Source organism: Urocampus carinirostris, chromosome 11, assembly GCF_059441175.1.
Source record: "Urocampus carinirostris isolate Australia breed hairy pipefish chromosome 11, RoL_Ucar_1.0, whole genome shotgun sequence".
Lineage (NCBI taxonomy): Eukaryota > Metazoa > Chordata > Actinopteri > Syngnathiformes > Syngnathidae > Urocampus > Urocampus carinirostris.
Window position 1 is genome coordinate 34,562,189 of NC_142359.1, and position 25,632 is coordinate 34,587,820.

At 41.1% G+C, this 25,632-nt stretch overlaps 2 protein-coding genes and 1 long non-coding RNA gene across 4 annotated transcripts; 1 reads left to right on the forward strand and 2 right to left on the reverse strand.

Moving 5' to 3' along the window:
• Window positions 1-383: 383 nt before the first annotated feature.
• On the reverse strand, window positions 384-14,007 carry LOC148357167 (galactose-3-O-sulfotransferase 3-like). The gene is made up of 4 exons (XM_088347254.1): window positions 13,894-14,007; window positions 8,759-8,906; window positions 6,563-6,669; window positions 384-2,034 (listed from the first exon to the last, which is right to left on the reverse strand). Exons 2-4 carry the CDS (start codon window positions 8,894-8,896, stop codon window positions 915-917), a joined length of 1,365 nt encoding a protein of 454 aa, XP_088203380.1. The 5' UTR covers window positions 8,897-8,906; window positions 13,894-14,007; the 3' UTR covers window positions 384-914.
• Window positions 12,707-21,138, forward strand: ccs (copper chaperone for superoxide dismutase). Of its 2 annotated transcripts, none has more exons than XM_088347255.1 (8): window positions 12,707-12,864; window positions 13,010-13,082; window positions 15,312-15,452; window positions 15,525-15,702; window positions 16,377-16,437; window positions 19,920-19,997; window positions 20,738-20,841; window positions 20,900-21,138. In XM_088347255.1, exons 1-8 carry the CDS (start codon window positions 12,841-12,843, stop codon window positions 21,030-21,032), a joined length of 792 nt encoding a protein of 263 aa, XP_088203381.1. In that variant the 5' UTR covers window positions 12,707-12,840; the 3' UTR covers window positions 21,033-21,138. The 2 variants fall into 2 exon arrangements, with proteins under 2 accessions (XP_088203381.1, XP_088203382.1); XM_088347256.1 differs by having other exon boundaries at window positions 12,845-12,952.
• A 1,640-nt stretch (window positions 21,139-22,778) lies between these two features.
• Window positions 22,779-23,681, reverse strand: LOC148357169 (uncharacterized). The gene is made up of 2 exons (XR_015851991.1): window positions 23,539-23,681; window positions 22,779-23,145 (listed from the first exon to the last, which is right to left on the reverse strand). It is a non-coding gene; the product is annotated as an uncharacterized LOC148357169 (long non-coding RNA).
• Between the last annotated feature and the right edge of the window lie 1,951 nt (window positions 23,682-25,632).

The window sequence follows — 25,632 nt, forward strand, 5'->3', positions numbered from 1 at the left end:
ATAACGTTCGCGGTCTAAATAATGATTTTTTTAGGACATATGCAAACATCACCAACACCACCGTGCAGAGAAACATAGTTCATGCAAAGAGGAGTCGGATTTACGCACAACAGCAGTGGCCGCAATAGAAGGCACTCACTCCCTATCTTGAGGTGCGCCCTATGTATTCGTTAAATACAGAAATAGAACAGGCTATGGAGACAGCGCCTTTTAACACGGTGCGTCCTATTAGCGTGAAAATACGGTTCAGAAAATAATGTCACTTTCTCTGTGGATGGACGCTTCATGTTACGCCTAGAGGATACAGAAATAACTGCTTTGAAGGAATACAAGCCTCATTTACAATTTTATTCAACCTTTGCATGAACTGCGTCACACGTAAATATAATGCATTTTTATTTATTGGAGGTGTGTACACATTGATGTGGGGTTCTTCCCCACAATATCTCCCCCAATATAAAGTCTCCAGTTTATGTCAAATAAGACTGTTGATTGTGCTTTTGTTAGAATATCCAATCATCACGCAGAAGCCATGTGTTCAGTTCAGCCTGTCCGGTGGGCAAGATAAATCACAGCATTGATTCAGTGAGCGCCTTGTCCCGTGTAGTGGAACAAACCATTCTACGCATCCTGTCCAAAAGTAAGGCCCTTATCATTACAGGGATCGCAAAGCTAATTTTCAGGTATCGTGACATTCTGTCCATGAAACATCAACTCAGCAGTAGATATGGCCTTTAGCAGCTGCAGGAGACTTCTAAGCTAGGCTAAAGACAGAGTCCTGCTGAACATGACATCTAAAATCTCAGGTGGACTCAAAATTATTCAGCAAAATATTCTCAGAACGTACCATCTGAAACGTGCAAGTTTATGAATCAGCAGCACCAGTAGACGAAACCGTGATGCTATTTACAGGCTTAAGCAGTGTACAGAGTCGGCAGGGCTTGTCGCCCTTGCTGACGAAGGGATTGGGAACGCAGCAGAACTTTTACGTTGCTGTTCTCTGGCATAACCAGCTTCAGGCATTGCCGGCGTGCTGAGTCGGAGAGGCCGTGGGTCAGGTTGGCAGGGAGGTCATACCCCAAGACTTCTACTTGACCAAGGGGCCGCCAGGGTCGTAGGTCCTTATTCTGGATCTTCCCCGCCGAGCGGGGAAGAGGCCGCTGTCCGCCAAAGCAACCACGCAACAGCTTCTCGCGGGCGGCGCGAAGCAGACGGACCTCCTTCTCCACGCAGGCAGGGCCCAGCGCCGCAAGCCGGCGCCACAGTGAGGCATTGAAGTGATCGTACAGCCGCGCGTCAATCCAATTCCATGTACGAATCTTGCTGGCCAGGATGGGGGTCAGGGGCCGCTTTGAGCTAGCCGTGCGCATGTTGAACTTGACGTAGGCAACATCCTCCAAGTCCAAGGACAAGAGCCGGCGCAGCAAGACCAGAGACTCGTCAAAATACTCGGTGATCATCACTAAGGAGAATACTCGTTCCACCTGGGCCGCAAAAGAGCCGGCGTAGGCTGCGTCAGTAACCGGCCGATCCTTGTCGCCGCCCAAGTCATAGGTGAGCGTATTGCGTGCATAGTTGGAATTGTGGTCCTGTGGGCGGTAGTAGCGGTGGGGTCGCTCCAAAAAGGCATCTAGAGAGCCCCCGGGGACTTTGCGGAAGGTCTGGCAGTAGCGCTTGTAGTAGCTGAACAAAGACTCAAACATGGCGGCAGGCTCCCTCATGATGGTTATGTAGCGCGTGTTGATGGGCATGATGCGCCGCAACTCGTCTGCATTGAAGCGCATGTGGCCCAGGATAAGGTTGGCCGGCAGCGTGCGCCGGTCCACCCAGTTGGCGCTGAAGGACTTTGGGTAGCAGAACTGAGTGCCGCATTCGTTCCGGGGCAGCGCTACCGTCAGACCGTTGGACTCTGCCAAGCGGAACAGGATATTCTGAACAGTGCTGCTAGCTGTCTTGTGGGTCTTCAAGAAGGCCACGTTGGTGTGCTTGGCCTTGGAGCCCACCATTTCTCTCCAGCAAGGACGTCTTCTGCTCCTGGAGTGAGCAAAGTGATAACAAGTCATTTCCAAGTTTTGGGACAAAGGCCCAATCCCATTGCTCCCTCTTACCCTCCATTTTCCCACTTACTCTTGCAATATGTGTCAATGACGAGGCAAAGAGTCTCCCATTCCTCCACAAAGTGTAAAGGAAAGGGGAGGAGTAAGAGACTCTGGCCCTCTTTCACGAAGATAGGTCCAGAACGCCCTAACTTCATTTTAGTCACGGCCCATCAGGGTAACTGACCAGTTGGAAGCAATTGTGGTCGTAAATAAAAAAATTACATCTTTATGTGGTATATGTTTATTTCGTATTGAGTTGTGGAACTTAAATTCCTACAGAGGGCACTGTGGGACATAGAAAAACTCAGCAGCGGGAATTAGTCAGAGTGTGTCAGGGTGAGGAGGAGGAAGAAAATGATTTCCTCTAGTTCAGGGGTGGACAACTATTTGGAGTCGCAGGCCATATTAGGTTAAAATAGTTGGTCAATTATTTAATTGATGAAGAACTATACATGCAGATATCTACATGTTATATTTATTTATATTTGTTTTCAAATAGATTAGTTTAATCATATTGGTTTTGATACACACTCAGTATTTTTGCATTCTAATTTTTTCGTATTTTGTAGCATTGCTGTAGTTTATGTTTATATTTGTAGTATTTCTGCCGTAGTATATCGGTTTCATTTTCGAAGTACCGTAAATTCCGGACTATAGAGCGCACCTGATTATAAGCCGCACCCACCACATTCTAAGAGGTAAACCGATTTTGTTCTTACACAAGCCGCACCTGTATACACAAGCCGCACCTGTATATAAGCAGCATGCGCACATATTAAAAGAATGTAACACAAACACAAAATTAACCTAAGTCCCGCGATTTAAACTGAATGCCTTTCATTAAAGTACACAGTCCAAGAATCACAGCCGGCAAAATGAACGGAAAATGATACCGGTACTAACGTTTGATGCAGACCTGCAGAGTCCGGGTCCCGTTGAAAGTAATCCAAGGAAAAAAGTGTATATTTCTAAAGGTAAGGGTGGGGAAAATATATATCCACTATTGTCCGCCGTGTCCACAAACACTCACCTTTACCGGTCTCAACTTCCCGTCACCCCCGTTTGTTACGCCCCTTCTTTTTAATTGGCCCGTGCAAAACATATCAGAATAAGTGTCCAAAATAAATACAAATGAATACATTACAAAAATATACTGTTGCAAAAACATATTATACATGGTTACACATATTTACAAAGAAAGACGGTACACCGAGAGAGTTTTCAAAGCTTTAATAATAATAATATAACAAGAAGTTGCCGTCTTCCTCGGCGCATATATTCCACCGGTCTAAATCTTACCTTTTGTACTCGAGCGCCGCTGGCAGCCGTTAGACAAATTACATAAATTGGCCGCATCATTGAATAAACCGCAGGGTTGAAAGTTTGGGGAAAAAGTAGCAGCTTATAGTCCGGAATTTACGGTATTTATACCAAAGTATGTTTTGAAGTATTTTCTATCATTTATTTTTTTACTATAGTATCACTTTAGTGGTATTTTTGTAGCATTTCTGTAGTATTATTTTGGTATTTTCATAGTAGTATTTTTGTAGTAGTTCTTAAGTCTTTGTGAAATATTACAGTCGTTGTATTGTTGTAGTATTTCTGTTGATAGTAGTTTTTTCTTTTCAAAATGAAAGCAAGAACATATTGAGGACCCTGTTTTTAGCACTAAATTTGATTTAGTATTGTAGTATTTTTGTAGTATTTCTGTAGGGATAATGGGGATGAGGATGGCACCTCAAAAACATTTATTTAATAAGTAGTATGTTATTTACTATTGTATGCATTGTCATTATATTTTGACCATTTTTGTTTGGGGGATCGAATGAAAAATCCTGAAAAAAGCATGTGGCCGACGGGCCGTAGTTTGCCCACCTGGTTCAACAACAGAAAAGTGAAATGCTGTTAAATTTGATGCTGTTCTGGGAGGAGGAGCCAGCATTTCTTTTTGAACAAGAGAATAGGAGAGGTCAAAGCGACTTGTAGGTCTCAATGAAGCGGCTACGTAATTTTTATCAGTTACTTCAGGGGACGGGAACTTATGTGTGCCAGAAATGGCTCTTTTCATGAGTTCATATGGCTCAGAAATAAAATTATACTCATGCAAATCTTATCAAGGACGTTCAGTTCCTGACATGCACAGAGTAGAGTCTATTGCTTGCATAGCCAACGTAGCGCTAATCGTTTGAATGGTTCAGTCCAGTATATAAAAAGCATACTCACCACTATAGTTTACATTCAAGGTGTCACACCAAAGTTTCAGCTGTACGTCGCTAAGGAATCATTTACAGTGGCTTGCGAAACTATTTGGCCCCCTTGAACTTAGTGACCTTTTGCCACATTTCAGACTTCAAACATCAAGATATAAAACTGTAATTTCTTGTGAAATATCAACAATAGGTGGGACACAATCATTAAGTGGAACACACTTTATTGGATATTTTAAACTTTTTTAACAAATAAAAAACGAAAAGTTGGTTGTGCAAAAGTATCCAGCCCCTTTACTTTCAGTGCAGCAAACTCTGTCCAAAAGTTCAGTGAGGATCTCCGAATGATTCAATGTTGATCTAAATGACTAACAATGATAAATGGAATCCACCTGTGTGTTATCAAGTCTCTGTACAAATGCACCTGAACTGTGATAGTCTTAGAGGTCTGTTTAACGCGCAGAGAGCATCATGAAGAATGAGGAACACACCAGGCAGGTCCGAGATACTGTTGTGGAGAAGTTTAAAGCTGGATTTGGATACAAAAGAATTTCCCAAGCTTTAAACATCCCAAGAAGCAATGTGCAAGCAATATTATTGAAATGGAAGGTAGTATCAGACCATTGCAAATCTACCAAGATCGGGCCGTCCCCCTAAACTTTCAGTTCATACAAGGAGAAAACTCATCACATATGCTGCCAAGATGCCCATGATCACTCTGGATGAACTGCAGAGGTCTACAGCTGAGGTGGGAGAATCTGTCCATAGGACAATAATCAGTCGTATCCTGCACAAATCTGGCCTTTATGGGAGAGTGGCAAGAAGGAAGCCATTTCTTAAAGATATCCATAAAAAGTGTTGTTTAAAGTTTGCCACAAGCCACCTGGGAGACACACCAAACATGTGGAAGAAGGTGACCAAAATCAAAATTTTTGGCAACAATGCATGACGTTATGTTTGGCATAAAAGCAGCACAGCCTATCACCCTCAACACATCATCCCCACAGTCAAGCATGGTGGTGGCAGCATCATGGTTTGGGCCTGCTTTTATTCAGCAGGGACAGGGAAGATGGTTAAAATTGATGGGAAAATGGATGGAGCCAAATACAGGACCATACTGGAAGAAAACCTGATGGAGTCCCCAAAAGACCAGAAACTGGGACAGAGATTTGTCTTCCAACAAGACAATGATCCAAAACATAAAGCAAAAGCAACAATGGAATGGTTTACCAAAAACATATCAAGGTGTTAGAATGGCCAAGTCAAAGTCCAGACCTCAATCCAATTGAGAATCTGTGGAAAGAACTGAAAACTACTGTTCACAAACGCTTTACATCCAACCTCACTGAGCTTGAGCTGTTTTGCAAGGAGGAATGGGCAAAAATACAAGTACTCAGATAATGGGGCTGAATAATTTTGTACACCAAATTTTTATCTGTTAAAAAAGTTTATAATATTCAATAAAGTGTGTTCATGATCGTGTCCCACTTATTTTTGATGCTTCACAAGAAATTACAGTTCTATATCTTTATGTTTGAAGTCTGAAATGTGGCAAAAGTTCAAGGGGCCCAAATAGTTTCGCAAGCCACCGTATATTGAAGCTCTTTGAACAATTTAGGTTCACTGTTGAGACACTTTATGATGAAACCCAGAAAAAAACACACAAAAACACCAGCCAAGCACACAGAGCAATTTGATTGAGTGAGTGGTAGGGGTGGGCAGAATTATGTATACAGCGCACTTCTCTCTGCGCAGCACCGTCTGCATCGAAGGTAAATACGTCAGTACCCTCGTTTGCAATTTTTTGTGACATTTTTACAAAAGACCTCTGTTTGCACCTTGTTTTGATACCAAAATTTATGAAAAGATGAAGATTAAAATAAGCCTCAACAATCTTAATTAACTGTGGGAGGGAGTTTAAAGTGATATATTTATTGATATGGGACACAGACACTGGCATTATTTTTATTTTATCAATTTGATCAACTCATCTGACGTCACACAGTAGAATAAAATGCGCTGAAAAATTGGGATTTGTCTAGAAGGTAGTTTTGGCGGTTTTGCTGAAATTTATCCTAAAATATATGGTGTGGCCCGCTCCCCCCAAAAGAGTCTAAATATTTTAATATTATGGCCCTTTGGGTCGAAAACGTTCCCGACCCCTGTGTTACTCTGACCGTGCAAAATAATCGTTTAGTAGGGTTGCACAAGTTGTTTCACCTTCCTAATCTCTCACTCATTCACTCACTCACTCACCAGTCCCAACGGCTGCAGCGCTGCATCAGCAGAGCGAGCAAAGTGCCGGCGGTCACAGCCAAAAAGATAGTGTGCCATGTGCTCCTCTTCTGCACCAGCCAGTCCCACTGCGTGAGAGGGACATGGGATATGGGAACCTTGACAAATGTAATATCACCTTGAGTGACTCGGTTAAAATTCCAGGTGTAATAATTGAGCCTTCTCTGTCGTTTCAGTTAAATGTAAAAAATATTACTAGAATAGTTTTCTTCTACCCTTATAACATTGCCAAGATTCGACCGATGCTGCCGCAATAAGATGCTGAGATTAAAATGTATGCACTTATACTTCTCTGCTTGATTACTTTAAATGTATTGCTCACTGGTGTCCCGATGTCTAGCATCTAAAGTTTGCAGCTGTTTCAAAATGCTTTAGCGAGACTTTTGACTAAGACAAGAAAATTTGACAATATTATTCCAATAGGAGCTAACTTGCACTGGCTACTGGTCCACTTAAATTGTGACTTTAGGATTCTCTTTTCTGTAGTGAAGTGGTTAGCACATTCGCCTGATACCCGAAAGGTCCCTGGTTCGAGACGGGGTGGAAACATATGTTGGCCCAGAGAGATGGGCCCCACCAGGCTGTACTTGGCCAAGACACACCACAGGAAATTGTGCCCCTACAACCCTAGTGGTTAAGGAATCCAACCAACAGACTAGCAAACAAATGTTTGCATGGACTTGCCCCCTCTTGTCTCTGTGATTTGATTTCCCCCTGTGATGCTGCACAAAGCCTACGCTCAGAAAATGCTGGTCTGCTTGTGACTCCAAGACCCCAAAAGAAATCTACAGGCTAAAGAGCGTTCGCAATATGAGCCCTGGGGCTGTGAAATGCTCTGCGTCCTGAAAGGAGATCTGCAACCTCAGTGGAAGTTTTAAAATCTAGACTTAAGACCCACTCCTATTCTATGGCTTATGGTTAATTGCAGACCTTATACTTTTCTTTCGCTGCCCTTTACGGCCTGGTTGGTGTTTTTAGATGAGCAAATGTCCCAACTGGACCAAAGTAACTTTGTCGAACTTTGTTTGGCTTTGGAATCTAAATTGTGGCAACTAACAGAGCTATTTACTTTACTCGGTAGTTGCGTCATAAAACTCCAGACGGCAAGCACATGTGACCCAGATCTGGCATGAATGTGGCCTCAAGACACTGATCTGGGGCGCATCCATGTCAAATCGGGGCAAGACATGCTTGTTAGCTGTTTTAGCCCCGGTGATTTTGCATAGAATTGGGCCACGCACTAATAATTTTGTGAGAAGAAGGTAAGTCTCCTGGTACCCTGACAGCTTTCACCTCTTATTTCTGATGTACTTTTTAAAAATAGTTTGTATCTAGTGTTCTTCATCATATTAAGCCTATCCTATCCTTTATTAAATCAAGTCACGTTTATTTGTATAGCCCTATAGAGTCTCAAACGGCTGCACAGACTACAGATTATTGCAAACTACAGACTATTATTACACCATCGCCTGATCTAAAACCTACAAGAGGGCAAGGAAAAACTCAAAAACCTCAACATGAGGAAAATGAAGAAACCTTGAGAAGGGACCGCACATGAGGTAAGCCCTCTTCCAGGATGACCAGGTTGCAACGGATGTTGCAATAACAGATAATACGCAGATATTATCAACATGAAATATAGGTCATTCATAAGCTAACGAATATTACTGTGTTTTAAGCTTAGATTTAAACTATTCCACTGAGGTTGCGGATCGAATCTCCGGGAACAGAGCATTCCACAGCACCAGGGCCAGAATGTAAAACGCTTTTGAACATCTTTGCTCTTGGGATCACTACTAGACCAACATTTTCAGATAGGGGAACATTAAATCTGAAAGATATGCAGGAAAAAGGAAAATACAGTTTTTAAAATGCTATATTTTGGGAGGGGCGGTGCTTGGGTTGAATTTGGGGGTGTTTGAGCACCCCCAAAAACAGGCTGGTTACACCCCTAGGTATTGCAAAATGATTAAAGACTTTGCCCTACCCCTGCACCCCAACCCAACCTCTCTATAACCTTCACGAACACAATTTAGTCACCCACCACCACGATCATTGAAACAAGCTGTTTCACAATACAGTTTAACACAGATGAGGGCTAGGGGCATGAATTGGTGGGTGTGTTTTATACACAGACACAGACGCGCTGACTCCCACCTTGGTCATTGCTGTGATTCCCGTGCCGCTGTAGCCATTCTTTACACTTCTCATCCCTTTGATGCCGAGGAGACACTCCATCCACCCACACAAGCCGTGCATCGTCCTCGTCCTTCTCCCCATCCTTCTCTTTCGCATCTCCCTCCTCCTACCGTTGTTTCCGGAAATAGTTAAACGAAAATGGACACAGACAAAGCAATCCAGTGGGGATTATTGTTTCTGCCCATACAAATAAAAACTAAAAATACGACATTTTAATGTTTTAAATACACATAAAACGTATTTTAGTCGTTTGGTTTTAAACAGAAAAAAAGTGGCGCCTTCGACACCTGATGGCAGTGCTGGCCTATTAAAGGTTGCACGATTTCGATGAATCATTTGCGAACGAAACGGCTATATAAGCCGACTCTTTGAAGTGTGAAGCTAAAGCCGGTTCCCCATCAATAAGGATCTGGATAGATAGATAGATAGATAGATAGATAGATAGATAGATAGATAGATAGATAGATAGATAGATAGATAGATAGATAGATAGATAGATAGATAGATAGATAGATAGATAGATAGATAGATAGATAGATAGATAGATAGATAGATAGATAGATAGATAGATAGATAGATAGATAGATAGATAGATAGATAGATAGATAGATAGATAGATAGATAGATAGATAGATAGATAGATAGATAGATAGATAGATAGATAGATAGATAGATAGATAGATAGATAGATAGATAGATAGATAGATAGATAGATAGATAGATAGATAGATAGATAGATAGATAGATAGATAGATAGATAGATAGATAGATAGATAGATAGATAGATAGATAGATAGATAGATAGATAGATAGATAGATAGATAGATAGATAGATAGATAGATAGATAGATAGATAGATAGATAGATAGATAGATAGATAGATAGATAGATAGATAGATAGATAGATAGATAGATAGATAGATAGATAGATAGATAGATAGATAGATAGATAGATAGATAGATAGATAGATAGATAGATAGATAGATAGATAGATAGATAGATAGATAGATAGATAGATAGATAGATAGATAGATAGATAGATAGATAGATAGATAGATAGATAGATAGATAGATAGATAGATAGATAGATAGATAGATAGATAGATAGATAGATAGATAGATAGATAGATAGATAGATAGATAGATAGATAGATAGATAGATAGATAGATAGATAGATAGATAGATAGATAGATAGATAGATAGATAGATAGATAGATAGATAGATAGATAGATAGATAGATAGATAGATAGATAGATAGATAGATAGATAGATAGATAGATAGATAGATAGATAGATAGATAGATAGATAGATAGATAGATAGATAGATAGATAGATAGATAGATAGATAGATAGATAGATAGATAGATAGATAGATAGATAGATAGATAGATAGATAGATAGATAGATAGATAGATAGATAGATAGATAGATAGATAGATAGATAGATAGATAGATAGATAGATAGATAGATAGATAGATAGATAGATAGATAGATAGATAGATAGATAGATAGATAGATAGATAGATAGATAGATAGATAGATAGATAGATAGATAGATAGATAGATAGATAGATAGATAGATAGATAGATAGATAGATAGATAGATAGATAGATAGATAGATAGATAGATAGATAGATAGATAGATAGATAGATAGATAGATAGATAGATAGATAGATAGATAGATAGATAGATAGATAGATAGATAGATAGATAGATAGATAGATAGATAGATAGATAGATAGATAGATAGATAGATAGATAGATAGATAGATAGATAGATAGATAGATAGATAGATAGATAGATAGATAGATAGATAGATAGATAGATAGATAGATAGATAGATAGATAGATAGATAGATAGATAGATAGATAGATAGATAGATAGATAGATAGATAGATAGATAGATAGATAGATAGATAGATAGATAGATAGATAGATAGATAGATAGATAGATAGATAGATAGATAGATAGATAGATAGATAGATAGATAGATAGATAGATAGATAGATAGATAGATAGATAGATAGATAGATAGATAGATAGATAGATAGATAGATAGATAGATAGATAGATAGATAGATAGATAGATAGATAGATAGATAGATAGATAGATAGATAGATAGATAGATAGATAGATAGATAGATAGATAGATAGATAGATAGATAGATAGATAGATAGATAGATAGATAGATAGATAGATAGATAGATAGATAGATAGATAGATAGATAGATAGATAGATAGATAGATAGATAGATAGATAGATAGATAGATAGATAGATAGATAGATAGATAGATAGATAGATAGATAGATAGATAGATAGATAGATAGATAGATAGATAGATAGATAGATAGATAGATAGATAGATAGATAGATAGATAGATAGATAGATAGATAGATAGATAGATAGATAGATAGATAGATAGATAGATAGATAGATAGATAGATAGATAGATAGATAGATAGATAGATAGATAGATAGATAGATAGATAGATAGATAGATAGATAGATAGATAGATAGATAGATAGATAGATAGATAGATAGATAGATAGATAGATAGATAGATAGATAGATAGATAGATAGATAGATAGATAGATAGATAGATAGATAGATAGATAGATAGATAGATAGATAGATAGATAGATAGATAGATAGATAGATAGATAGATAGATAGATAGATAGATAGATAGATAGATAGATAGATAGATAGATAGATAGATAGATAGATAGATAGATAGATAGATAGATAGATAGATAGATAGATAGATAGATAGATAGATAGATAGATAGATAGATAGATAGATACTTTATTCATCCCCTAAGGGAAATTCACATTTCCAGCAGCATCCCTGAGCTGAGAACAATACAATAATAAAGCCAAAAGAAAACAATATACAAATACCCAGTGTGACGTGCAAATGCCCACTTTAGCATGTTATATAGATTAACTAAAAAGTGCTACACAGAACACATAATGCAGTAAGATCCAATGTAGGTGGTGTGGTTTAATGTGGGCCTTTACTCTGCCGGGTGGAGTTAAAGAGCCTCATGGCATGAGGAAGAAAAGATCTCTTCAGTCTGTCCGTAGTACAAGACAGTGACAGCAGTCTGTCCCTGTCCCTCCCTGGCTCCCTTCTTTACGCTATCTTCTTTCTGTCTTTGCCTCACTTTCTTTCTGACTCTATCTGTCTCTCTCTCTTTGTCTCTTTCTCTCATTTTTATGGGCCGAATCACTAGCTTTTGTCTGGAGAGTGTGTTTGGCGATATTCTTGAATTTTGATTTAAAATATATGCTCTCTCTATATAAATTTCAATCTCTCCCTTTCTCTTTTTCTTGTTGTTTTTCTCCCTTTCTCTTGCTTTTTCACCCTCTTTCTATCTCTTGCTTTATACCTCTCTCTTTCTTTCCCTCTCATTTTCTTTTTTCTTTATCTTGCTTCATTTCTTTCTCTCTCTCTCTCTCTCTCTCTCTCTCTCTCTCTCTCTCTCTCTCTCTCTCTCTCTCTCTTCTTTTCCATATTTTCTTCCTTCTCTTTCATTTTTGTCTTACATTCTCCCTATTATTTCTCTATCTTTCATTTTCTCTCATTTGCTCTCTCCTATTCTTTTGCTCCCTCTATTCGCTTGTGATTGTTCAATGTGAGCGTTATCTCTGTTGATTGCTTAATGTAAATAATTATAAAATAGGTAAACTATTAAATAGGTCACACTATATTGAAAACAATGAAGGTTATTATACTATAGTAGCATAAAACATTTTCAAAAATAATTGATTTGGTGCATAATGTCTCACTGTCATTTGTATTATCTGAAGAACCTTTTAAGTTTTCAGTGAGCCGAGCCGAAAAAGCCGGTTCTCCAAAAAAAGCAGGAATCCCCTAACAAAACACGAGCCCTCACGAAGATGGCGGCTTCTTGAAGCCTATTGTAATTAGCCCCTTGCCAATATGGCGGGGTGCCGCCCCTTTGAGACTTCCGTTTGAGATAACCAAAACTGTTTGAGATATGCAATTTGTGAAGACGTCATGGATTCAAAACAACCAGCCAAGGTTTGAATAGCTCACATTTCCCCGTTTGCATTTGTTTAAGTGTACATACTTAGTTTTTCTGCTGGCAAGCTAGCCAAGTAGCTGAAAGGTAGTAGTATATGCATTGGTTGCTATGTGTGCATATGTTAGCTGATTTTCTCCACAGTTGGAGTTTGCAGTGCAGATGACCTGTGATGGCTGTCGAGATCAAGTCAAAGCTGCTCTTGAACACCAACCAGGTTATACTACAACTTGTGTTTGTTTTTGCCTTTCCTGTGAACTGGGTTTCACTTGCCATAGATCCAAGCTAGGGTCTTCAAAATAAGTTGACGCGAGTTGGTCTATATTGCTTTAAGACTTTGGTAAGCAAAAGAGCCGTATTGGAGGGGAAAAGAAGTGTCTGGAGCCGCACAAATTATGAATATTTTATATAAGCTTTACAATGAACGCATCACGTGCTGTCTGTATCTATATTAGCAATATTTGTCGACTATTAAAATGACTAAGATGAATGCAGCGCATTTTACTGACTATTCTAACGTAGGGTACCTCCTCGAGTTTGACCTCATTGTAATATTAATGAATTACAGTATGATTCATTTATCTGATAGAATTAAAGATATGCAATTAAAAAAATCAATTTCTTGAAGTCATCTTCATTTTCAGGATTCGAAAAGCAAAATTGAACATGCAGAACGTGCCCCTTATTTGGGCAACAAAAATAGTGCAATAAAACTTAGCATGCATCTATAAAAAAATAGAACTGCAGCGTTTTGACAAGGTGAAATAACTAAAATCCCATTCATGCGGTTTAAGTTTGATTTCTGCCGATGTCAAACAAGTCAGTACATAGGTAAAACACAACAGCAGTCTCTCTCTTTCTCTTTCTCTTACTCTTTCTCTCTCTCAAAAAACTAAAAGCAGCCATCCTCGGGTTTAAGCAACAAAACCTAAATAATATCCCTAAGTATTATTCAAAATATATACTGACAAAAATCACTTAATTTATCAGCTACGGAAAAAGTGCTTATGACAGCATTGTGCTCTTACCTGTTTAATGTGATTTCTGTGTTGAAATAAGGAGTGCATCATTAAATTGTGACTCTTTGAAAGGGAAGAGTGTGCGCTCAGATCAGCTCCTTTGCTTGTTTTCCTCTCCTTTGCTCGTCTTTCCTGGTAAAGCCGAGCGGAGCCCCTTTTAAAGCCGCAGCATCAAAATTTAATGCTGCACTCCAAATTTCAACACAATGCAGTCATAAACACTTTTTTAGGAACAAAGTAGCTATTTTTATGAAGTGATTTCTGATTTTTGTTAATAAATATTTTTAATGATGGCTGCTTTTAATATCAAAAGACAAAGATAAGAGGATGCTGCTGTGTACCTACCAATGCATTTACTTGTTTGACATTTGCACAGAAATCAAATTTAAACTGCAATAAAGTGATTCTAGTTTTACCTTACCTCATCGAAAGGCTGTAATTTTATTTTTATAAATGAATGCTTCATTTTATTACACTCTTTGTTAGGCACATTCCATTTTGTTGTTTTTCGGATCCTCGAAAAAAATACATCCAAAATTTGATTTCTTTATTGCATGTCTTTAATTTTATCAAATAAATTAAACATACTGTAATTCATTAATATGGTGTTGATGTCAAACTTGAAAAGATCCTACAACAGAGTAGTTCCTTGGTGCATCATTCTTAACAGGATGCGCTGCATTAAACTTAGTCATTTTAAGGGGGGGAGCAATCTGGCTCTTTTAACATTTTGGGTTGCCGACCCCTGCTATAGTTGTAGTTAACAATATTTACATTCAAATCACACCACACAGAGGGCATTTATTGAGAGGAAAGCAAAGTTTTGGATTTAATTAATATTTTGGGGGCCAAAGCTTCACCTTTAACATCCATGAGTACTTCCACAAACATGAGCGCATTGCATCTGTGTCTTCTTCTGCGCATGCGGGACACTTTTGTGGCATTCACACTGGCGATCAAGTTGCATACAAGTCGCATTCAGTTGGAAATGTAACGATCTAACAAAAACATCGGGTTTCATCCAAAGAAATTGTATATGAGCATCAGCGTTAACCAAGCCTTAAGGCTGCAATGATGAAACAAGCGAGGAGACGGCGGCTGAAAGTAAAAGAGTCCCGAATTCCGTGCAGCTCCTTCAAGTCGAATTTTTTTTTTTATGCCATACGCCCCGCCGTCCTGACCACTGTTGGAGATAACGGCGTTATAAATTACGCCATTACGTTAATTATTTGACATACAACAACTTCTTCTCAGAGGAACGGAAATAGTTACTTTCCCTGGTTGGTAAAGAGTTACTTTTACTATAGAGTAATTCAGTTACTAACTGCTTTTTGGAAGAAGTGGTGCGTAACTATAACTAATTACTTTTTTAAAGTAACAGCCCAACACTGGTCCTGACGAACTAAGTTTCCTAAACGTTTCCGCAGGCGTGCACTCCGTCAGTGTTGATGTGAGTGAAGGACGTGTCCTTGTGGAGACGTCTCTGAGCAGTGGCCAAGTTCAGGCCCTGATTGAAGGCACCAACCGTCAGGCTGTGCTGAAGGGCATGGGAAACTCAGAGAAGCAAGGTGATGTAGCAAAATAATTTAGAACAAGTTGCAAAAGCCACAGCTAACTGCGGTGCGGGTTTTGCTCAGCAGATCTGGGCGCAGCCGTGGCCATGCTGGCCGGAGAGGGGCAGCAGGTACAGGGGGTGGTGAGATTCTTGCAGCTGTCCCCAGAGCGCTGTTTGATTGACGGCACCGTTGATGGCTTGGAGCCCGGAGCCCACGGCCTCCACGTGCACGTGCTGGGCGACCTAACTGACGACTGCCGCAGGTATTCGCAAGACCAGCAAAAGGGGCTTTTCTCTCACCATCAGTTTTTGGGCTGGCCAGGTTTAAGAATGAACCTTCCTTTCTTAAGTTACCCTTTGAATTGATGTACTGTAATTCCCACTCGATAAGGCGTGCCAAATTTTAAGACGCACCCTCCGAAAATAGTCTTTTGTGATATTTTTCCTCATATATATATATATATATATATATAATGTTGCACTGGACTATAAAGGGGCATGGAATTAAAACTATGGTAAGGGCTAGGGCTGCACCAAAATATAAAAAGTACCGTATTTGTGCGTTGAGTGATCACTTGGAATATATCACTGATCGCAATTGCATATCATTGGAGGCAACAGGAATTGAACTGTGGGGAGTGCGTTGGGTCCGATCAACTCGAACAGTGTTTTTCAACCTTTTTTGTGCCAAGGCACATTTCTTTTGTTGAAAAATATCATGCGGACCACCACTAATTTGTGCCTTTGCATTTCCGGTGAATTTAAATAGCTTTTACTGGAACGCACAGGCACACAAATTGGATAATTTCCCAAGGCCCAGTTCGACAATTAATTACTGTGCTGCTGCACACCGGTTGAAAAACACTGGTCTAGGGACCGCATGGGTCCACCGGCCGGCATATTGGAACTGACTTCATTGCCAATGATCTGTGTGCAGCTGCGGGGACCACTACAACCCGTTCGGAAAACTCCACGGCGGCCCCCAGGATACTGAACGGGTGCGGTATGAAATATGCGTGGCAGACAGAGTTAAGATCAGGTCTAAAAAAATCTGACCCAGGCCCGTGGGCCTTAAGGCCTACCCAGCCCGGCCCAACTAATCAAACTGATATGCAGGTCCAAGCTCGAAACAAACCTTAAATTTTATATTTTAATCGAGAGGACTCGGGAGGAGGAGAGTTGATTTATGATTAAAACAAAAGTCTGTCTTCTGTAGTGAAATCTAAGGTGGTGTCTGGAATTTGAAACAGTTACTTTCTCCTGGCTCACTCATTAAGTATGTGCATTTTAAAAACTGCGATGATGAGCATAAGGTCACTCTCCAGCTTCCCACCTCTCTCCCCACCTTTCATTCTATTTAATTGTATTGCGCTTACCGGAACAGGTTTGCAAAAACTGAGGTAATAGCAGATAGGCACAGTGGGAAAAAAAATATAAACGCTCTTTGAACACAGTTGGGCATTGTTAACACATAATTGATAAAATATTGTACTTTCAACTTTAAGGACACCTCAAACGACGCGCCCCGGGGCCCTACCTTTTACTGTATAAACATTGACATCTTTCATATTTCTTTGTTTACAGGGGTTACATTTACCGACAGTTTTAAATAATTGACAGATTCATTTAAGAGTTGACTGGAAAATTAATTTAAATAGTTTAGGGATGTCCGTCATTTTGACAAGTTGAAAATTGGGGAATAAACCACAGCAGCAGTACATTCTTCAGAATCTAACGTGGAACATTTAAGGTGGTGTCCGCAACTTAAAATATTTGCTACTTTCTGCCGCCATCCCCTGGCTTAAAGTAATGATCGCAGCCACAGTCAGCTCATGCCTCAAGTATCGTATTTTAACGACTATAAGGCGCACCTGGTTATAAGGCGCACCCCCTAAAAATATTTTTTTTGTCCTACATTTTTCATTCATAGGGCGCACCGGACTATAAGGCGCTACAGTGGGAACGTCAACAAAACAGTCAGATAGTTCAGTCAAACTTTTTAACCCCTTAACATTCCGACGGCTCGCAAAGAAGCAAATACATGTCTGAGACACGTACGGACACGGTGTCTGTACGATGTCACCTATCACTCAAATGCGTCATTCATCTTATCATTTGGAAGGTTAAACTCTTGGGATTCAAAAAACGCAAACCATTTCTTAGTTTCTATTTTTCATTTCGCTGGCAACTGTGTGGACAGCAAAGTAAGAATTTCATTGTGCATGGAAACATAGTTCTTTACTGTGCATTTGACAATAAACACTTTGAATCGAGTTGAATTGATAAATAGACTCATCACAGAAACATCAAGATCAATCTGAAACAAGATACTGTACTGGGAAAAAATAAAGCCGGGGTAGCTCACCAAAGTCGTCTTGCAGCTATCACGTTCAATAATAATATGCAACCATGGTCCTCTTACATTCATGAGTGTAGTAAATCCAGCCGTGTAAAATATTTACACACTCCGAAATACACAACAATAATAATAAAAGAAAAAATCTGCAGAGAAGCATCTGCATCGATGAACGTTGCTTGTTGCTAGCTGTCTGTTTAGCCCCATAATTCCTGTTTACAATTACACTAGTAAAAAATGTTTTCTCTGTGCCTTAGAGCAACCTAACGTGTGATTCACATCTTTTCCGGCCAATTACAGCCTTTGTTTTGCCCCGCTTTAGCCTTTGCGAGCCTGTAAATGCTAAAAAGGACCCGCCTCCTCTACTTCCGAATAACTTTAGCCAGTAGTGACCGATTCAAATGATGATTCACACATTGGTTAGGAAATGAAACGCCAATATATATATCCCAGCATACACGCCGTACTACTTCGCCTATGGGGGAAAATTTAGTCGGCAGCTGCTTGCCTGAGTTGTGAGACCTTGCGACTCGATATTGATCTACATATAAGGCGCACTGTATTATAAGGCGCATGGTCAGCTTTTGAAAAAAATAAAGGCTTTCAGGTGCGCCTTATAGTCGTGAAAATATGGTACTAAAAAACTTGTCTATTCTTCATCTTTTTGGGGGTTTAGGTTGGCGCTGTCCATTTTTAGGCCACAAATATTTTAAAAAATATATATTTTTTTAGCCTAATCAAGCAATGCTTCTCATAAATAAAAACACGAAATACATGAATAATTAAATGTATCTAATAAATTACTTGGATTGTGTTCCCAAAAATATTTTGCAATGCATGCCTGTTTTTTTTTTGTTTTTTTCAACCAGCGCAGTGTTTACAAGACTACTATTGGCATAAAGGCTACACGCTAAAATTTAGCTAAGCTAAGAAAAATAAGAATATACCGTATTTTCACTACCACTGCGTGAAATGGCACAGTTTCCGTGGCTGGTTCTATCTCCGAAGTTAACACCACTGGAAGTACACCTGCACAATCGAGCGTGGGTGCCCTCGGGTTGCATGATCATGATCAGGTCGCTGGTTCGCGCCTCGGCCGAGTCATACCTAAGACTTATAACATTGGTAAAATGGCGGCGCCCTCTGTTGGCTGCGGCTGCATCGGCTCGCTACAACGGGTCAGGTGTATCGACATTTCGTTCTGTGTACATTGTTACAAAGAATGACAATACAAAGGAAATTATTATTATTATTATTATCATGTTTCCCCTCGCGCGCACAAGGTGCAAAAGTTACATGCTTTATTGTTCTACTACATTACCCCCAAAATTAGATACAAAGACATTTTAGTAACGTTTGCGTGGGAGGGGTTTGGGGGGGCTTTTATGGTACAACACAGACAAGTGTGCTAGTGTTTGTATTAAACAATACAGCAGTAGCAAAACTGAGTTTGGTTGTGGTTTATTTAAGTATTGATTACCAAGTAAAACACTCGGATAAAAACTTGTTGGAGTTCGTTTTTCCAGCTTCCTTCACTTGCAAACCTTCGATTCATTAATCTTCAATTCCCTGGCAGCTGTTCTGTTTTCATGTTCTTCCGCTTCATTGCATTTACCATAACTCTCGATCAGGAGTATCTGCTTGGATCGCTGACTTTTTTTCTCCGATTCTGGCACACAAACACACAACATGATGACTTCTATCAGCAAAGACAGCTTTCTTTTCATCTGTCTTCTGACTGGCGCTAGTAATTTTTTGCCTCCAGGCTAAGATCCGCCCACAGGATACGTCACAATGTTCACCATCAAATGAAAGGGTCTATACTTAATTCAAAAGAAATATTCTTTCAACTTTTAAAGACACTTTAAACGATGCCCTAACCTTTAGCAACGCGAGAGAGAGAGAGACAAACAAAGAACAATGACAGGTGAATAATTGAAAAACAAAATAGGTAGCAAGAGAGAACCCTAACCCGAACAAATTGATCGATTGACCCAAATTTTGGGCCAGATTGGCGCTTGGGCTAAAGATCTTATCTCTGGTGGCAGAATTGCCTTTGCTCGTCGACTTCCTTGCATTTGCTTGTCTCATTGCTTACTGTCAAAATACCTTATTGTCATGCAGCATGTTGGTGATCTGGGAAATATCGTGGCAGGACCCGACGGAAGAGCGTCGTTCCGACTGGAGGACAGCCAGCTTAAAGTATGCACAAATGCGCGCTGGTCATTCTTACTATTCGGTGCCATTTCAGCATGGTGACCTTTACTCAAAAAAATCAAAATACGTATTCAATGTTGTCCACATGGCATCTGGAAGAGGGACTTTCAAATTATAAGAGAAATGTATTGGTCCAGCTCAGGATATAATTCTGTGCCATTTTTTTACCAATTACTCCACACATGATATAGGCCAAATGTCCATTTCTTACTTTGTGCTTTCTGTCCTCTCTCAGCAGCTTAAGTTAACCTTTACTACAAATGTGATAAGAGAAACAAGCGAGTACATGATAATTACTGTGTTCACACTGGGACACAACATATTTTAAATGTGAAAAATGCATTAGTAATTGAAATTGACATCAGCTGAGGAATATTAACATTAAGCCAGTACAAAAATTCTGAAAAACCATGAATTTATCGGATTTTTCTCACTTATACTGTATTTGTATCAGAAGTCAATCAAACATTACTGGGGACATAGCATTATTGTGTGCCTGTACTACAATCAGAGTATTTTATTTAAAATAGAGTTATCCTCTATTCATATCACCGTGTCCTATGGTATATGGAAGCGTTCTAGAAAATCTTTTAAAAATATATATACGCCCATTTTTACACCAAATATACCATTTTATGTCACTGGGGCTCAAATGGCATCGCAAAACAGGAATGACCCACACGCAGAAGCGGAATCTCTGCTGATGCTTGGCTGACCCACCTCAGGTCTGGGACGTGATTGGACGATCACTAGTGGTTGACGCCGGGGCAGACGACTTGGGCCGTGGGGACCATCCGTCCTCCAAACTGACGGGAAACTCGGGTCCCAGGTAAGACCAGGTTCTGCCTGATCCAGGTCCCCCTCTCACGTTCTCTGTTGGCGGGCAGGCTGGCGTGCGGCATCATAGCCAGGTCGGCCGGCCTTTTCCAAAACCCCAAGAAAGTGTGCGCCTGCGACGGGCTGACGTTGTGGGAGGAGCGAGGGCGGCCCATTGCCGGGGAAGGGCGGAGCAACCTTTAGCAAAAGCACCTTGATGACACTTGAAGATTATATCGCCAATGAAAGACTGCTTTGTTTTTGATTTTTCTTTAATGTTCAATAAACAACTTTAATTTGTCAAAGGGTACCCTGTCGTGTAGGACCGCAACACTTCACTTTAGAGCAGTGTTTTTCAACACTGAAAAACGGGGCACACCAGTGTGCCGTGAGAAAGGGCTGAGTCCCATTCTTCGCACTTTCACTCGCTATGTGCCCTAGTCACTCGGTTTGCGCGTTCACGTGAAAATGGGGTGTGTCCCGATACTCTCAAGTCCGAGGCAGAAGTGACCTCAAACCATCTCGTAACCACTTCAAGACCGAGGGGGCTCCCTACCTCACTTGGCGGCGAAGTGACTACCCAGAAGTCTTTGCGAATTCTCAATATCAACAAACATGCCCGGAAAGGAACCGCACAAATGTAAGTAGTTTTCCACAACCACGCATGTATTTGCAACAAAATGTATTGAGATATCTTAGTTAGACGTAAATGCAATAGAAAATCGTATTTTCGCGTTAAAACATGAACATTGCAAAATCGCTACTTTACGAAGTGCACAAATCTACCAAGGGAGCTGCCAAAAAATAATCTTCACGCTACAAACTCTAAAGTAGGATAACTGTGCAGAAAATCACGGTTCAGCCCATCCCTGTTTGTATCTTAAACGAGTCGTGCTTTTACATTATTATCTACATGGCCAGTCGCTAAAGGAGCATAGTCAGAATAACGTTCTGGACATACGCGCTTGTTTACTGCACACAATTTCGGGTGTCGTGTTTTATTTACAATATGATTATTTCATGTGAGATCAGAATGCATTAGTTTTCATCATGCATTATGAGTAATGTTTCCGAATTTCACGTGGAAATACAGTTGAAACAAATTACTATCACACAGTCCACTGCCTTCTCTGTAAACACATATTAAGTAAACTAATTACCTTCTCAAAATGTTGTCCAAATGTGGAGTCAATTCTAAAGCATATGTGATGCTGGCCAATAGAAGGCTCTTACAGCCATAAGAATAACATGTCAATTTTGTGTATCTATTCACTATCAAATAATTATCCAGAACACATCCTATAATTTCTCACATCAACTTGTTGAGCATCCTATACACAGTTGTTTTTGTGCAATACACAAGCATTAAGTAATTCTTGTTTTTTCCACCCAACCTAAAGGCCAATGTAGAACGTCCCCTGGAAGAGCTGGCCACCATCACAGCTACCACGCCATCCACACCGACGGGCACGTCGTTGGCATCTTCTAATCCGGCGCCAAACCCCAAATCACCCAGAAAAAAAAGGAAGCACGATACACTCCTTGACTTTTTGAAAGCGGAGTCTGCCGGAGTGAGGAAAATGCTCGAGGAAACTGTGGCCAAAACTGAGCGGTTCCCGTCCTTTTTGGGAAGCTCGTGGACAAATTTCCAGAACAGTGACATCCCTGCAATGTTTCCCTTTGTTTTATAAAAGGAAAATATTTTATTTTATTAAGAACTCAATGAAGTTCCAGTTTGTGTTTTCCAGCTTTATGGAAGTATTGGTATATTTTTGTTACAATTTGTGACATATTATTTATTTACTATTATGTATTTCGGCCCAATGTGATTTTGTTTTTCTGAAAGTAAACTATTATTTAAACTGGAGTGATTTGTAGTTGTTTTCTGTCCAACAGTCACATAGTTCACACACAGTATCTCACATCATTACGAAATAAACCACCAAGGTGTTACTCAAAATAAAGATGTTTATTGAATAGTAATGCAGAAAAGCACGGAATGCAAATGTGGGTCTGACTTCCAAAGCCTAAAACATGGCTTTTGGGCAATTTATTCCATATTAACTGTGGACAATTCTGTGTATTGTGGACCTGGGAACCCTGAAGACCCGTGACACCACACGGTAGGACAGACCGTGGGCCAGCCAGTATAGGCCCTCCAGCCATGGCCCTGTTCCCTCTTTAGCAGCTCCTGCAGGGCCCACATGACCTTCTTGCTCAACCTTAAGTCCTGAATGAGTTTTGACTTCACATCGAACCATAAGCACAGGATGGGAACATTCCTGTCCAACCTGTCCACGCTTATGGGACAGCCACTCTGGAACACAATAGATAACAAACAATTTAGACATAAATGTGGGCATAGATGATGTAAGCATCATGAAAAAATGTTGAAATGAGCTTTTTTATATCCAATGACAACTCTTTTGAATTAAATTCCTTATGAACTAAGGTTTTTGGGTCGTACAGGGAAGTTTGGTGACGATATTATGTCAGCTTAAGGGTCAGGTGGACTGTTCTTGTTTGTTTACTTTTCATCATGTCACACACTAAAGACCCCTACTATATGTCATAAAATGGCATTAAGATACTAATAAGTAGATTGCCATTTATGTCTACACAAACATAAGGTATTATGTGAACGTGCATTGTATGCTAACTTTTACTGTATTTGACCGAACGGGTCATTTTTTTTAATGAGTGTACGTACCTTGTAAAGATGAATCAGCACTACATAGCGCCGAAGCTGTCTTCAGTATAGCACATTTCTCCTCCGTTGATTGGAGACACGGAAAAGATGATGAGCTTTCAGGCAATCGGTAATAACACAGCTGTAGCGGGCATTTTTAACGTTACACGAACTCTCCAACTGACACACCACAGGTTGAGACTCGAGTTGTTTACATGTGACGTAGACCAATACGTCACTGAGGTCTACAGCCAATTAATATTACCGCCATCTCCTGGACAGGGGTGGAACCTTGCAAGTCTTGTCCAAACCATCTCCACTTTGCACTCCACCGGCGGAGGGCACTCCTCTATCGAGGGACCTCACTGGAGGGTCCTCAGGGCCGAGTGAGAGAAATGGGATTGGGCCCTTGTCTAGTGTGCAGCAGGAAATTGCCCAATCTCCATCCATCCATTATCTTCCACTTATCCGAGGTCGGGTCGCGGGGGCAGCAGCCTTAAAAGGGAAGCCCAGACGTCCCTATCCCCAGCCAACTCCTCCAGCTCATCCGACGGATCCAGAGGCATTCCCAAGCCAGCCGAGAGACATAGTCTCTCCAGCATGTCCTGGGTCGCCCCCGGGGCCTCCTGCCGGTGGGACATGCCTGGAACACCTCCCGAGGGAGGCGTCCAGGAGGCATCCTTATCAGATGCCCGAGCCACCTCAACTGGCTCCTCTCAATGCGGAGGAGCAGTGGCTCCACAGAGAGTCCCTCCCGGATGACGGAGCTTCTCACCTTATCTCTAAGGGAGAACCCAGAAAGGGAGGAAACTCATTTCGGCCAATTGTATCCGGGATCATGTTCTTTCGGTCATGACCATAGGTGAGGGTAGGAACGTAAATCGACCAGTAGATCGAGAGCTTTGCCTTTCGGCTCAGCTCCCTCTTCACCACGACGGACCGGTACAGGGTCCGAATGACGGCAGACGCTGCACAGACCCGTCTGTCGATCTCCCGTTCCATCCTACCCTCACTCGTGAACAAGACCCCAAGATACTTGAACTCATCCACTTGGGGCAAGATTCTTCCCCAACCCGGAGGGCGCATGCCACCCTTTTCCGACTGAGTACCATGGTCTCGGACTTCGAGGTGCTGATCCTCATCCCGGCCGCTTCACACTCAGCTGCGAATCGCTCCAGCAAGAGCTGAAGATCGCGGCCTTTGGAAGCCAACAGCACCACGTCATCTGCAAAAAGCAGTGATGCAATGCTGAGGCCCCCAAACCGGACTCCATCCCCACCAAGGCTGCGCCTAGAAATTCTGTCCATAAAAGTTATGAACAGAATCGGTGACAAAGGGCAGCCCTGGCGGAGTCCAACCCTCACCGGGAATGACTCCGACTTACTGCCGGCAATGCCGGCCAGACTCTGGCACCGGGCATACAAGGGACCGCAAAGCCCAGATAAGACTGTGTGGTAACCCATACTCCCGAAGCACCCCCCACAGGGCCTCCCGAGGAACACGGTCGAATGCCTTATCCAAGTCCACAAAACACATGTAGACCAGACAGGCAAACTCCCATGCACCCTCAAAGACCCTGCAGAGTGTGTAGAGCTGGTCCAGTGTTCCACGGCCAGGGTGAAAACCAAACTGTTCCTCCTGAATCCGAGATTCGACATCCTGGCGGACCCTCCTCTCCAGTAACCCTGAATAGACCTTACCAGGGAGGCTGAGAAGTGTGATTCCCCTGTAGTTGGAACACACTCTCCAGTCCCCCTTCTTAAAGAGGGGAACCACCACCCCAGTCTGCCAGTCCAGAGGCACTGTCCCCGATGTCCACGCGATGTTGCAGAGGCGTGTCAACCATGACACGCCCACAACATCCAGAACCTTAATGAACTCCGGGCGGATCTCATTGACCCCTGGGGCCCTGCCACCGAGGAGCTTTTTGACCACCTTGGTGACTTCAACCCCAGAGATGCGAGAGCCCAACTCCGAGTCCTCTGGCTCTGCTTCCCCAGAGGAAGACGTGTCTGTGGGCTTGAGGAGGTCTTCGAAGTACTCCGCCCACCGTCCTGGGTCGAGGTCAGCAGCGCCCCATCGGCACTATACACAGTGTCGATGGCACACCGCTTC

Coding starts and splice junctions, on each gene's coding strand:
- LOC148357167 (XM_088347254.1), bottom strand. CDS start 8,896: ATGCGAAAGAGAAGGATGGGGAGAAGGACGAGGACGATGCACGGCTTG. Junction 6,670..8,758: donor GAATCACAGCAATGACCAAG/GTGGGAGTCAGC, acceptor CCTCTCACGCAG/TGGGACTGGCTGGTGCAGAA. Junction 2,035..6,562: donor CGCTGCAGCCGTTGGGACTG/GTGAGTGAGTGA, acceptor TGCTCACTCCAG/GAGCAGAAGACGTCCTTGCT.
- ccs (XM_088347255.1), top strand. CDS start 12,841: ATGGATTCAAAACAACCAGCCAAG. Junction 13,083..15,311: donor TGCTCTTGAACACCAACCAG/GTTATACTACAA, acceptor ACGTTTCCGCAG/GCGTGCACTCCGTCAGTGTT. Junction 15,453..15,524: donor GGGAAACTCAGAGAAGCAAG/GTGATGTAGCAA, acceptor TTTGCTCAGCAG/ATCTGGGCGCAGCCGTGGCC.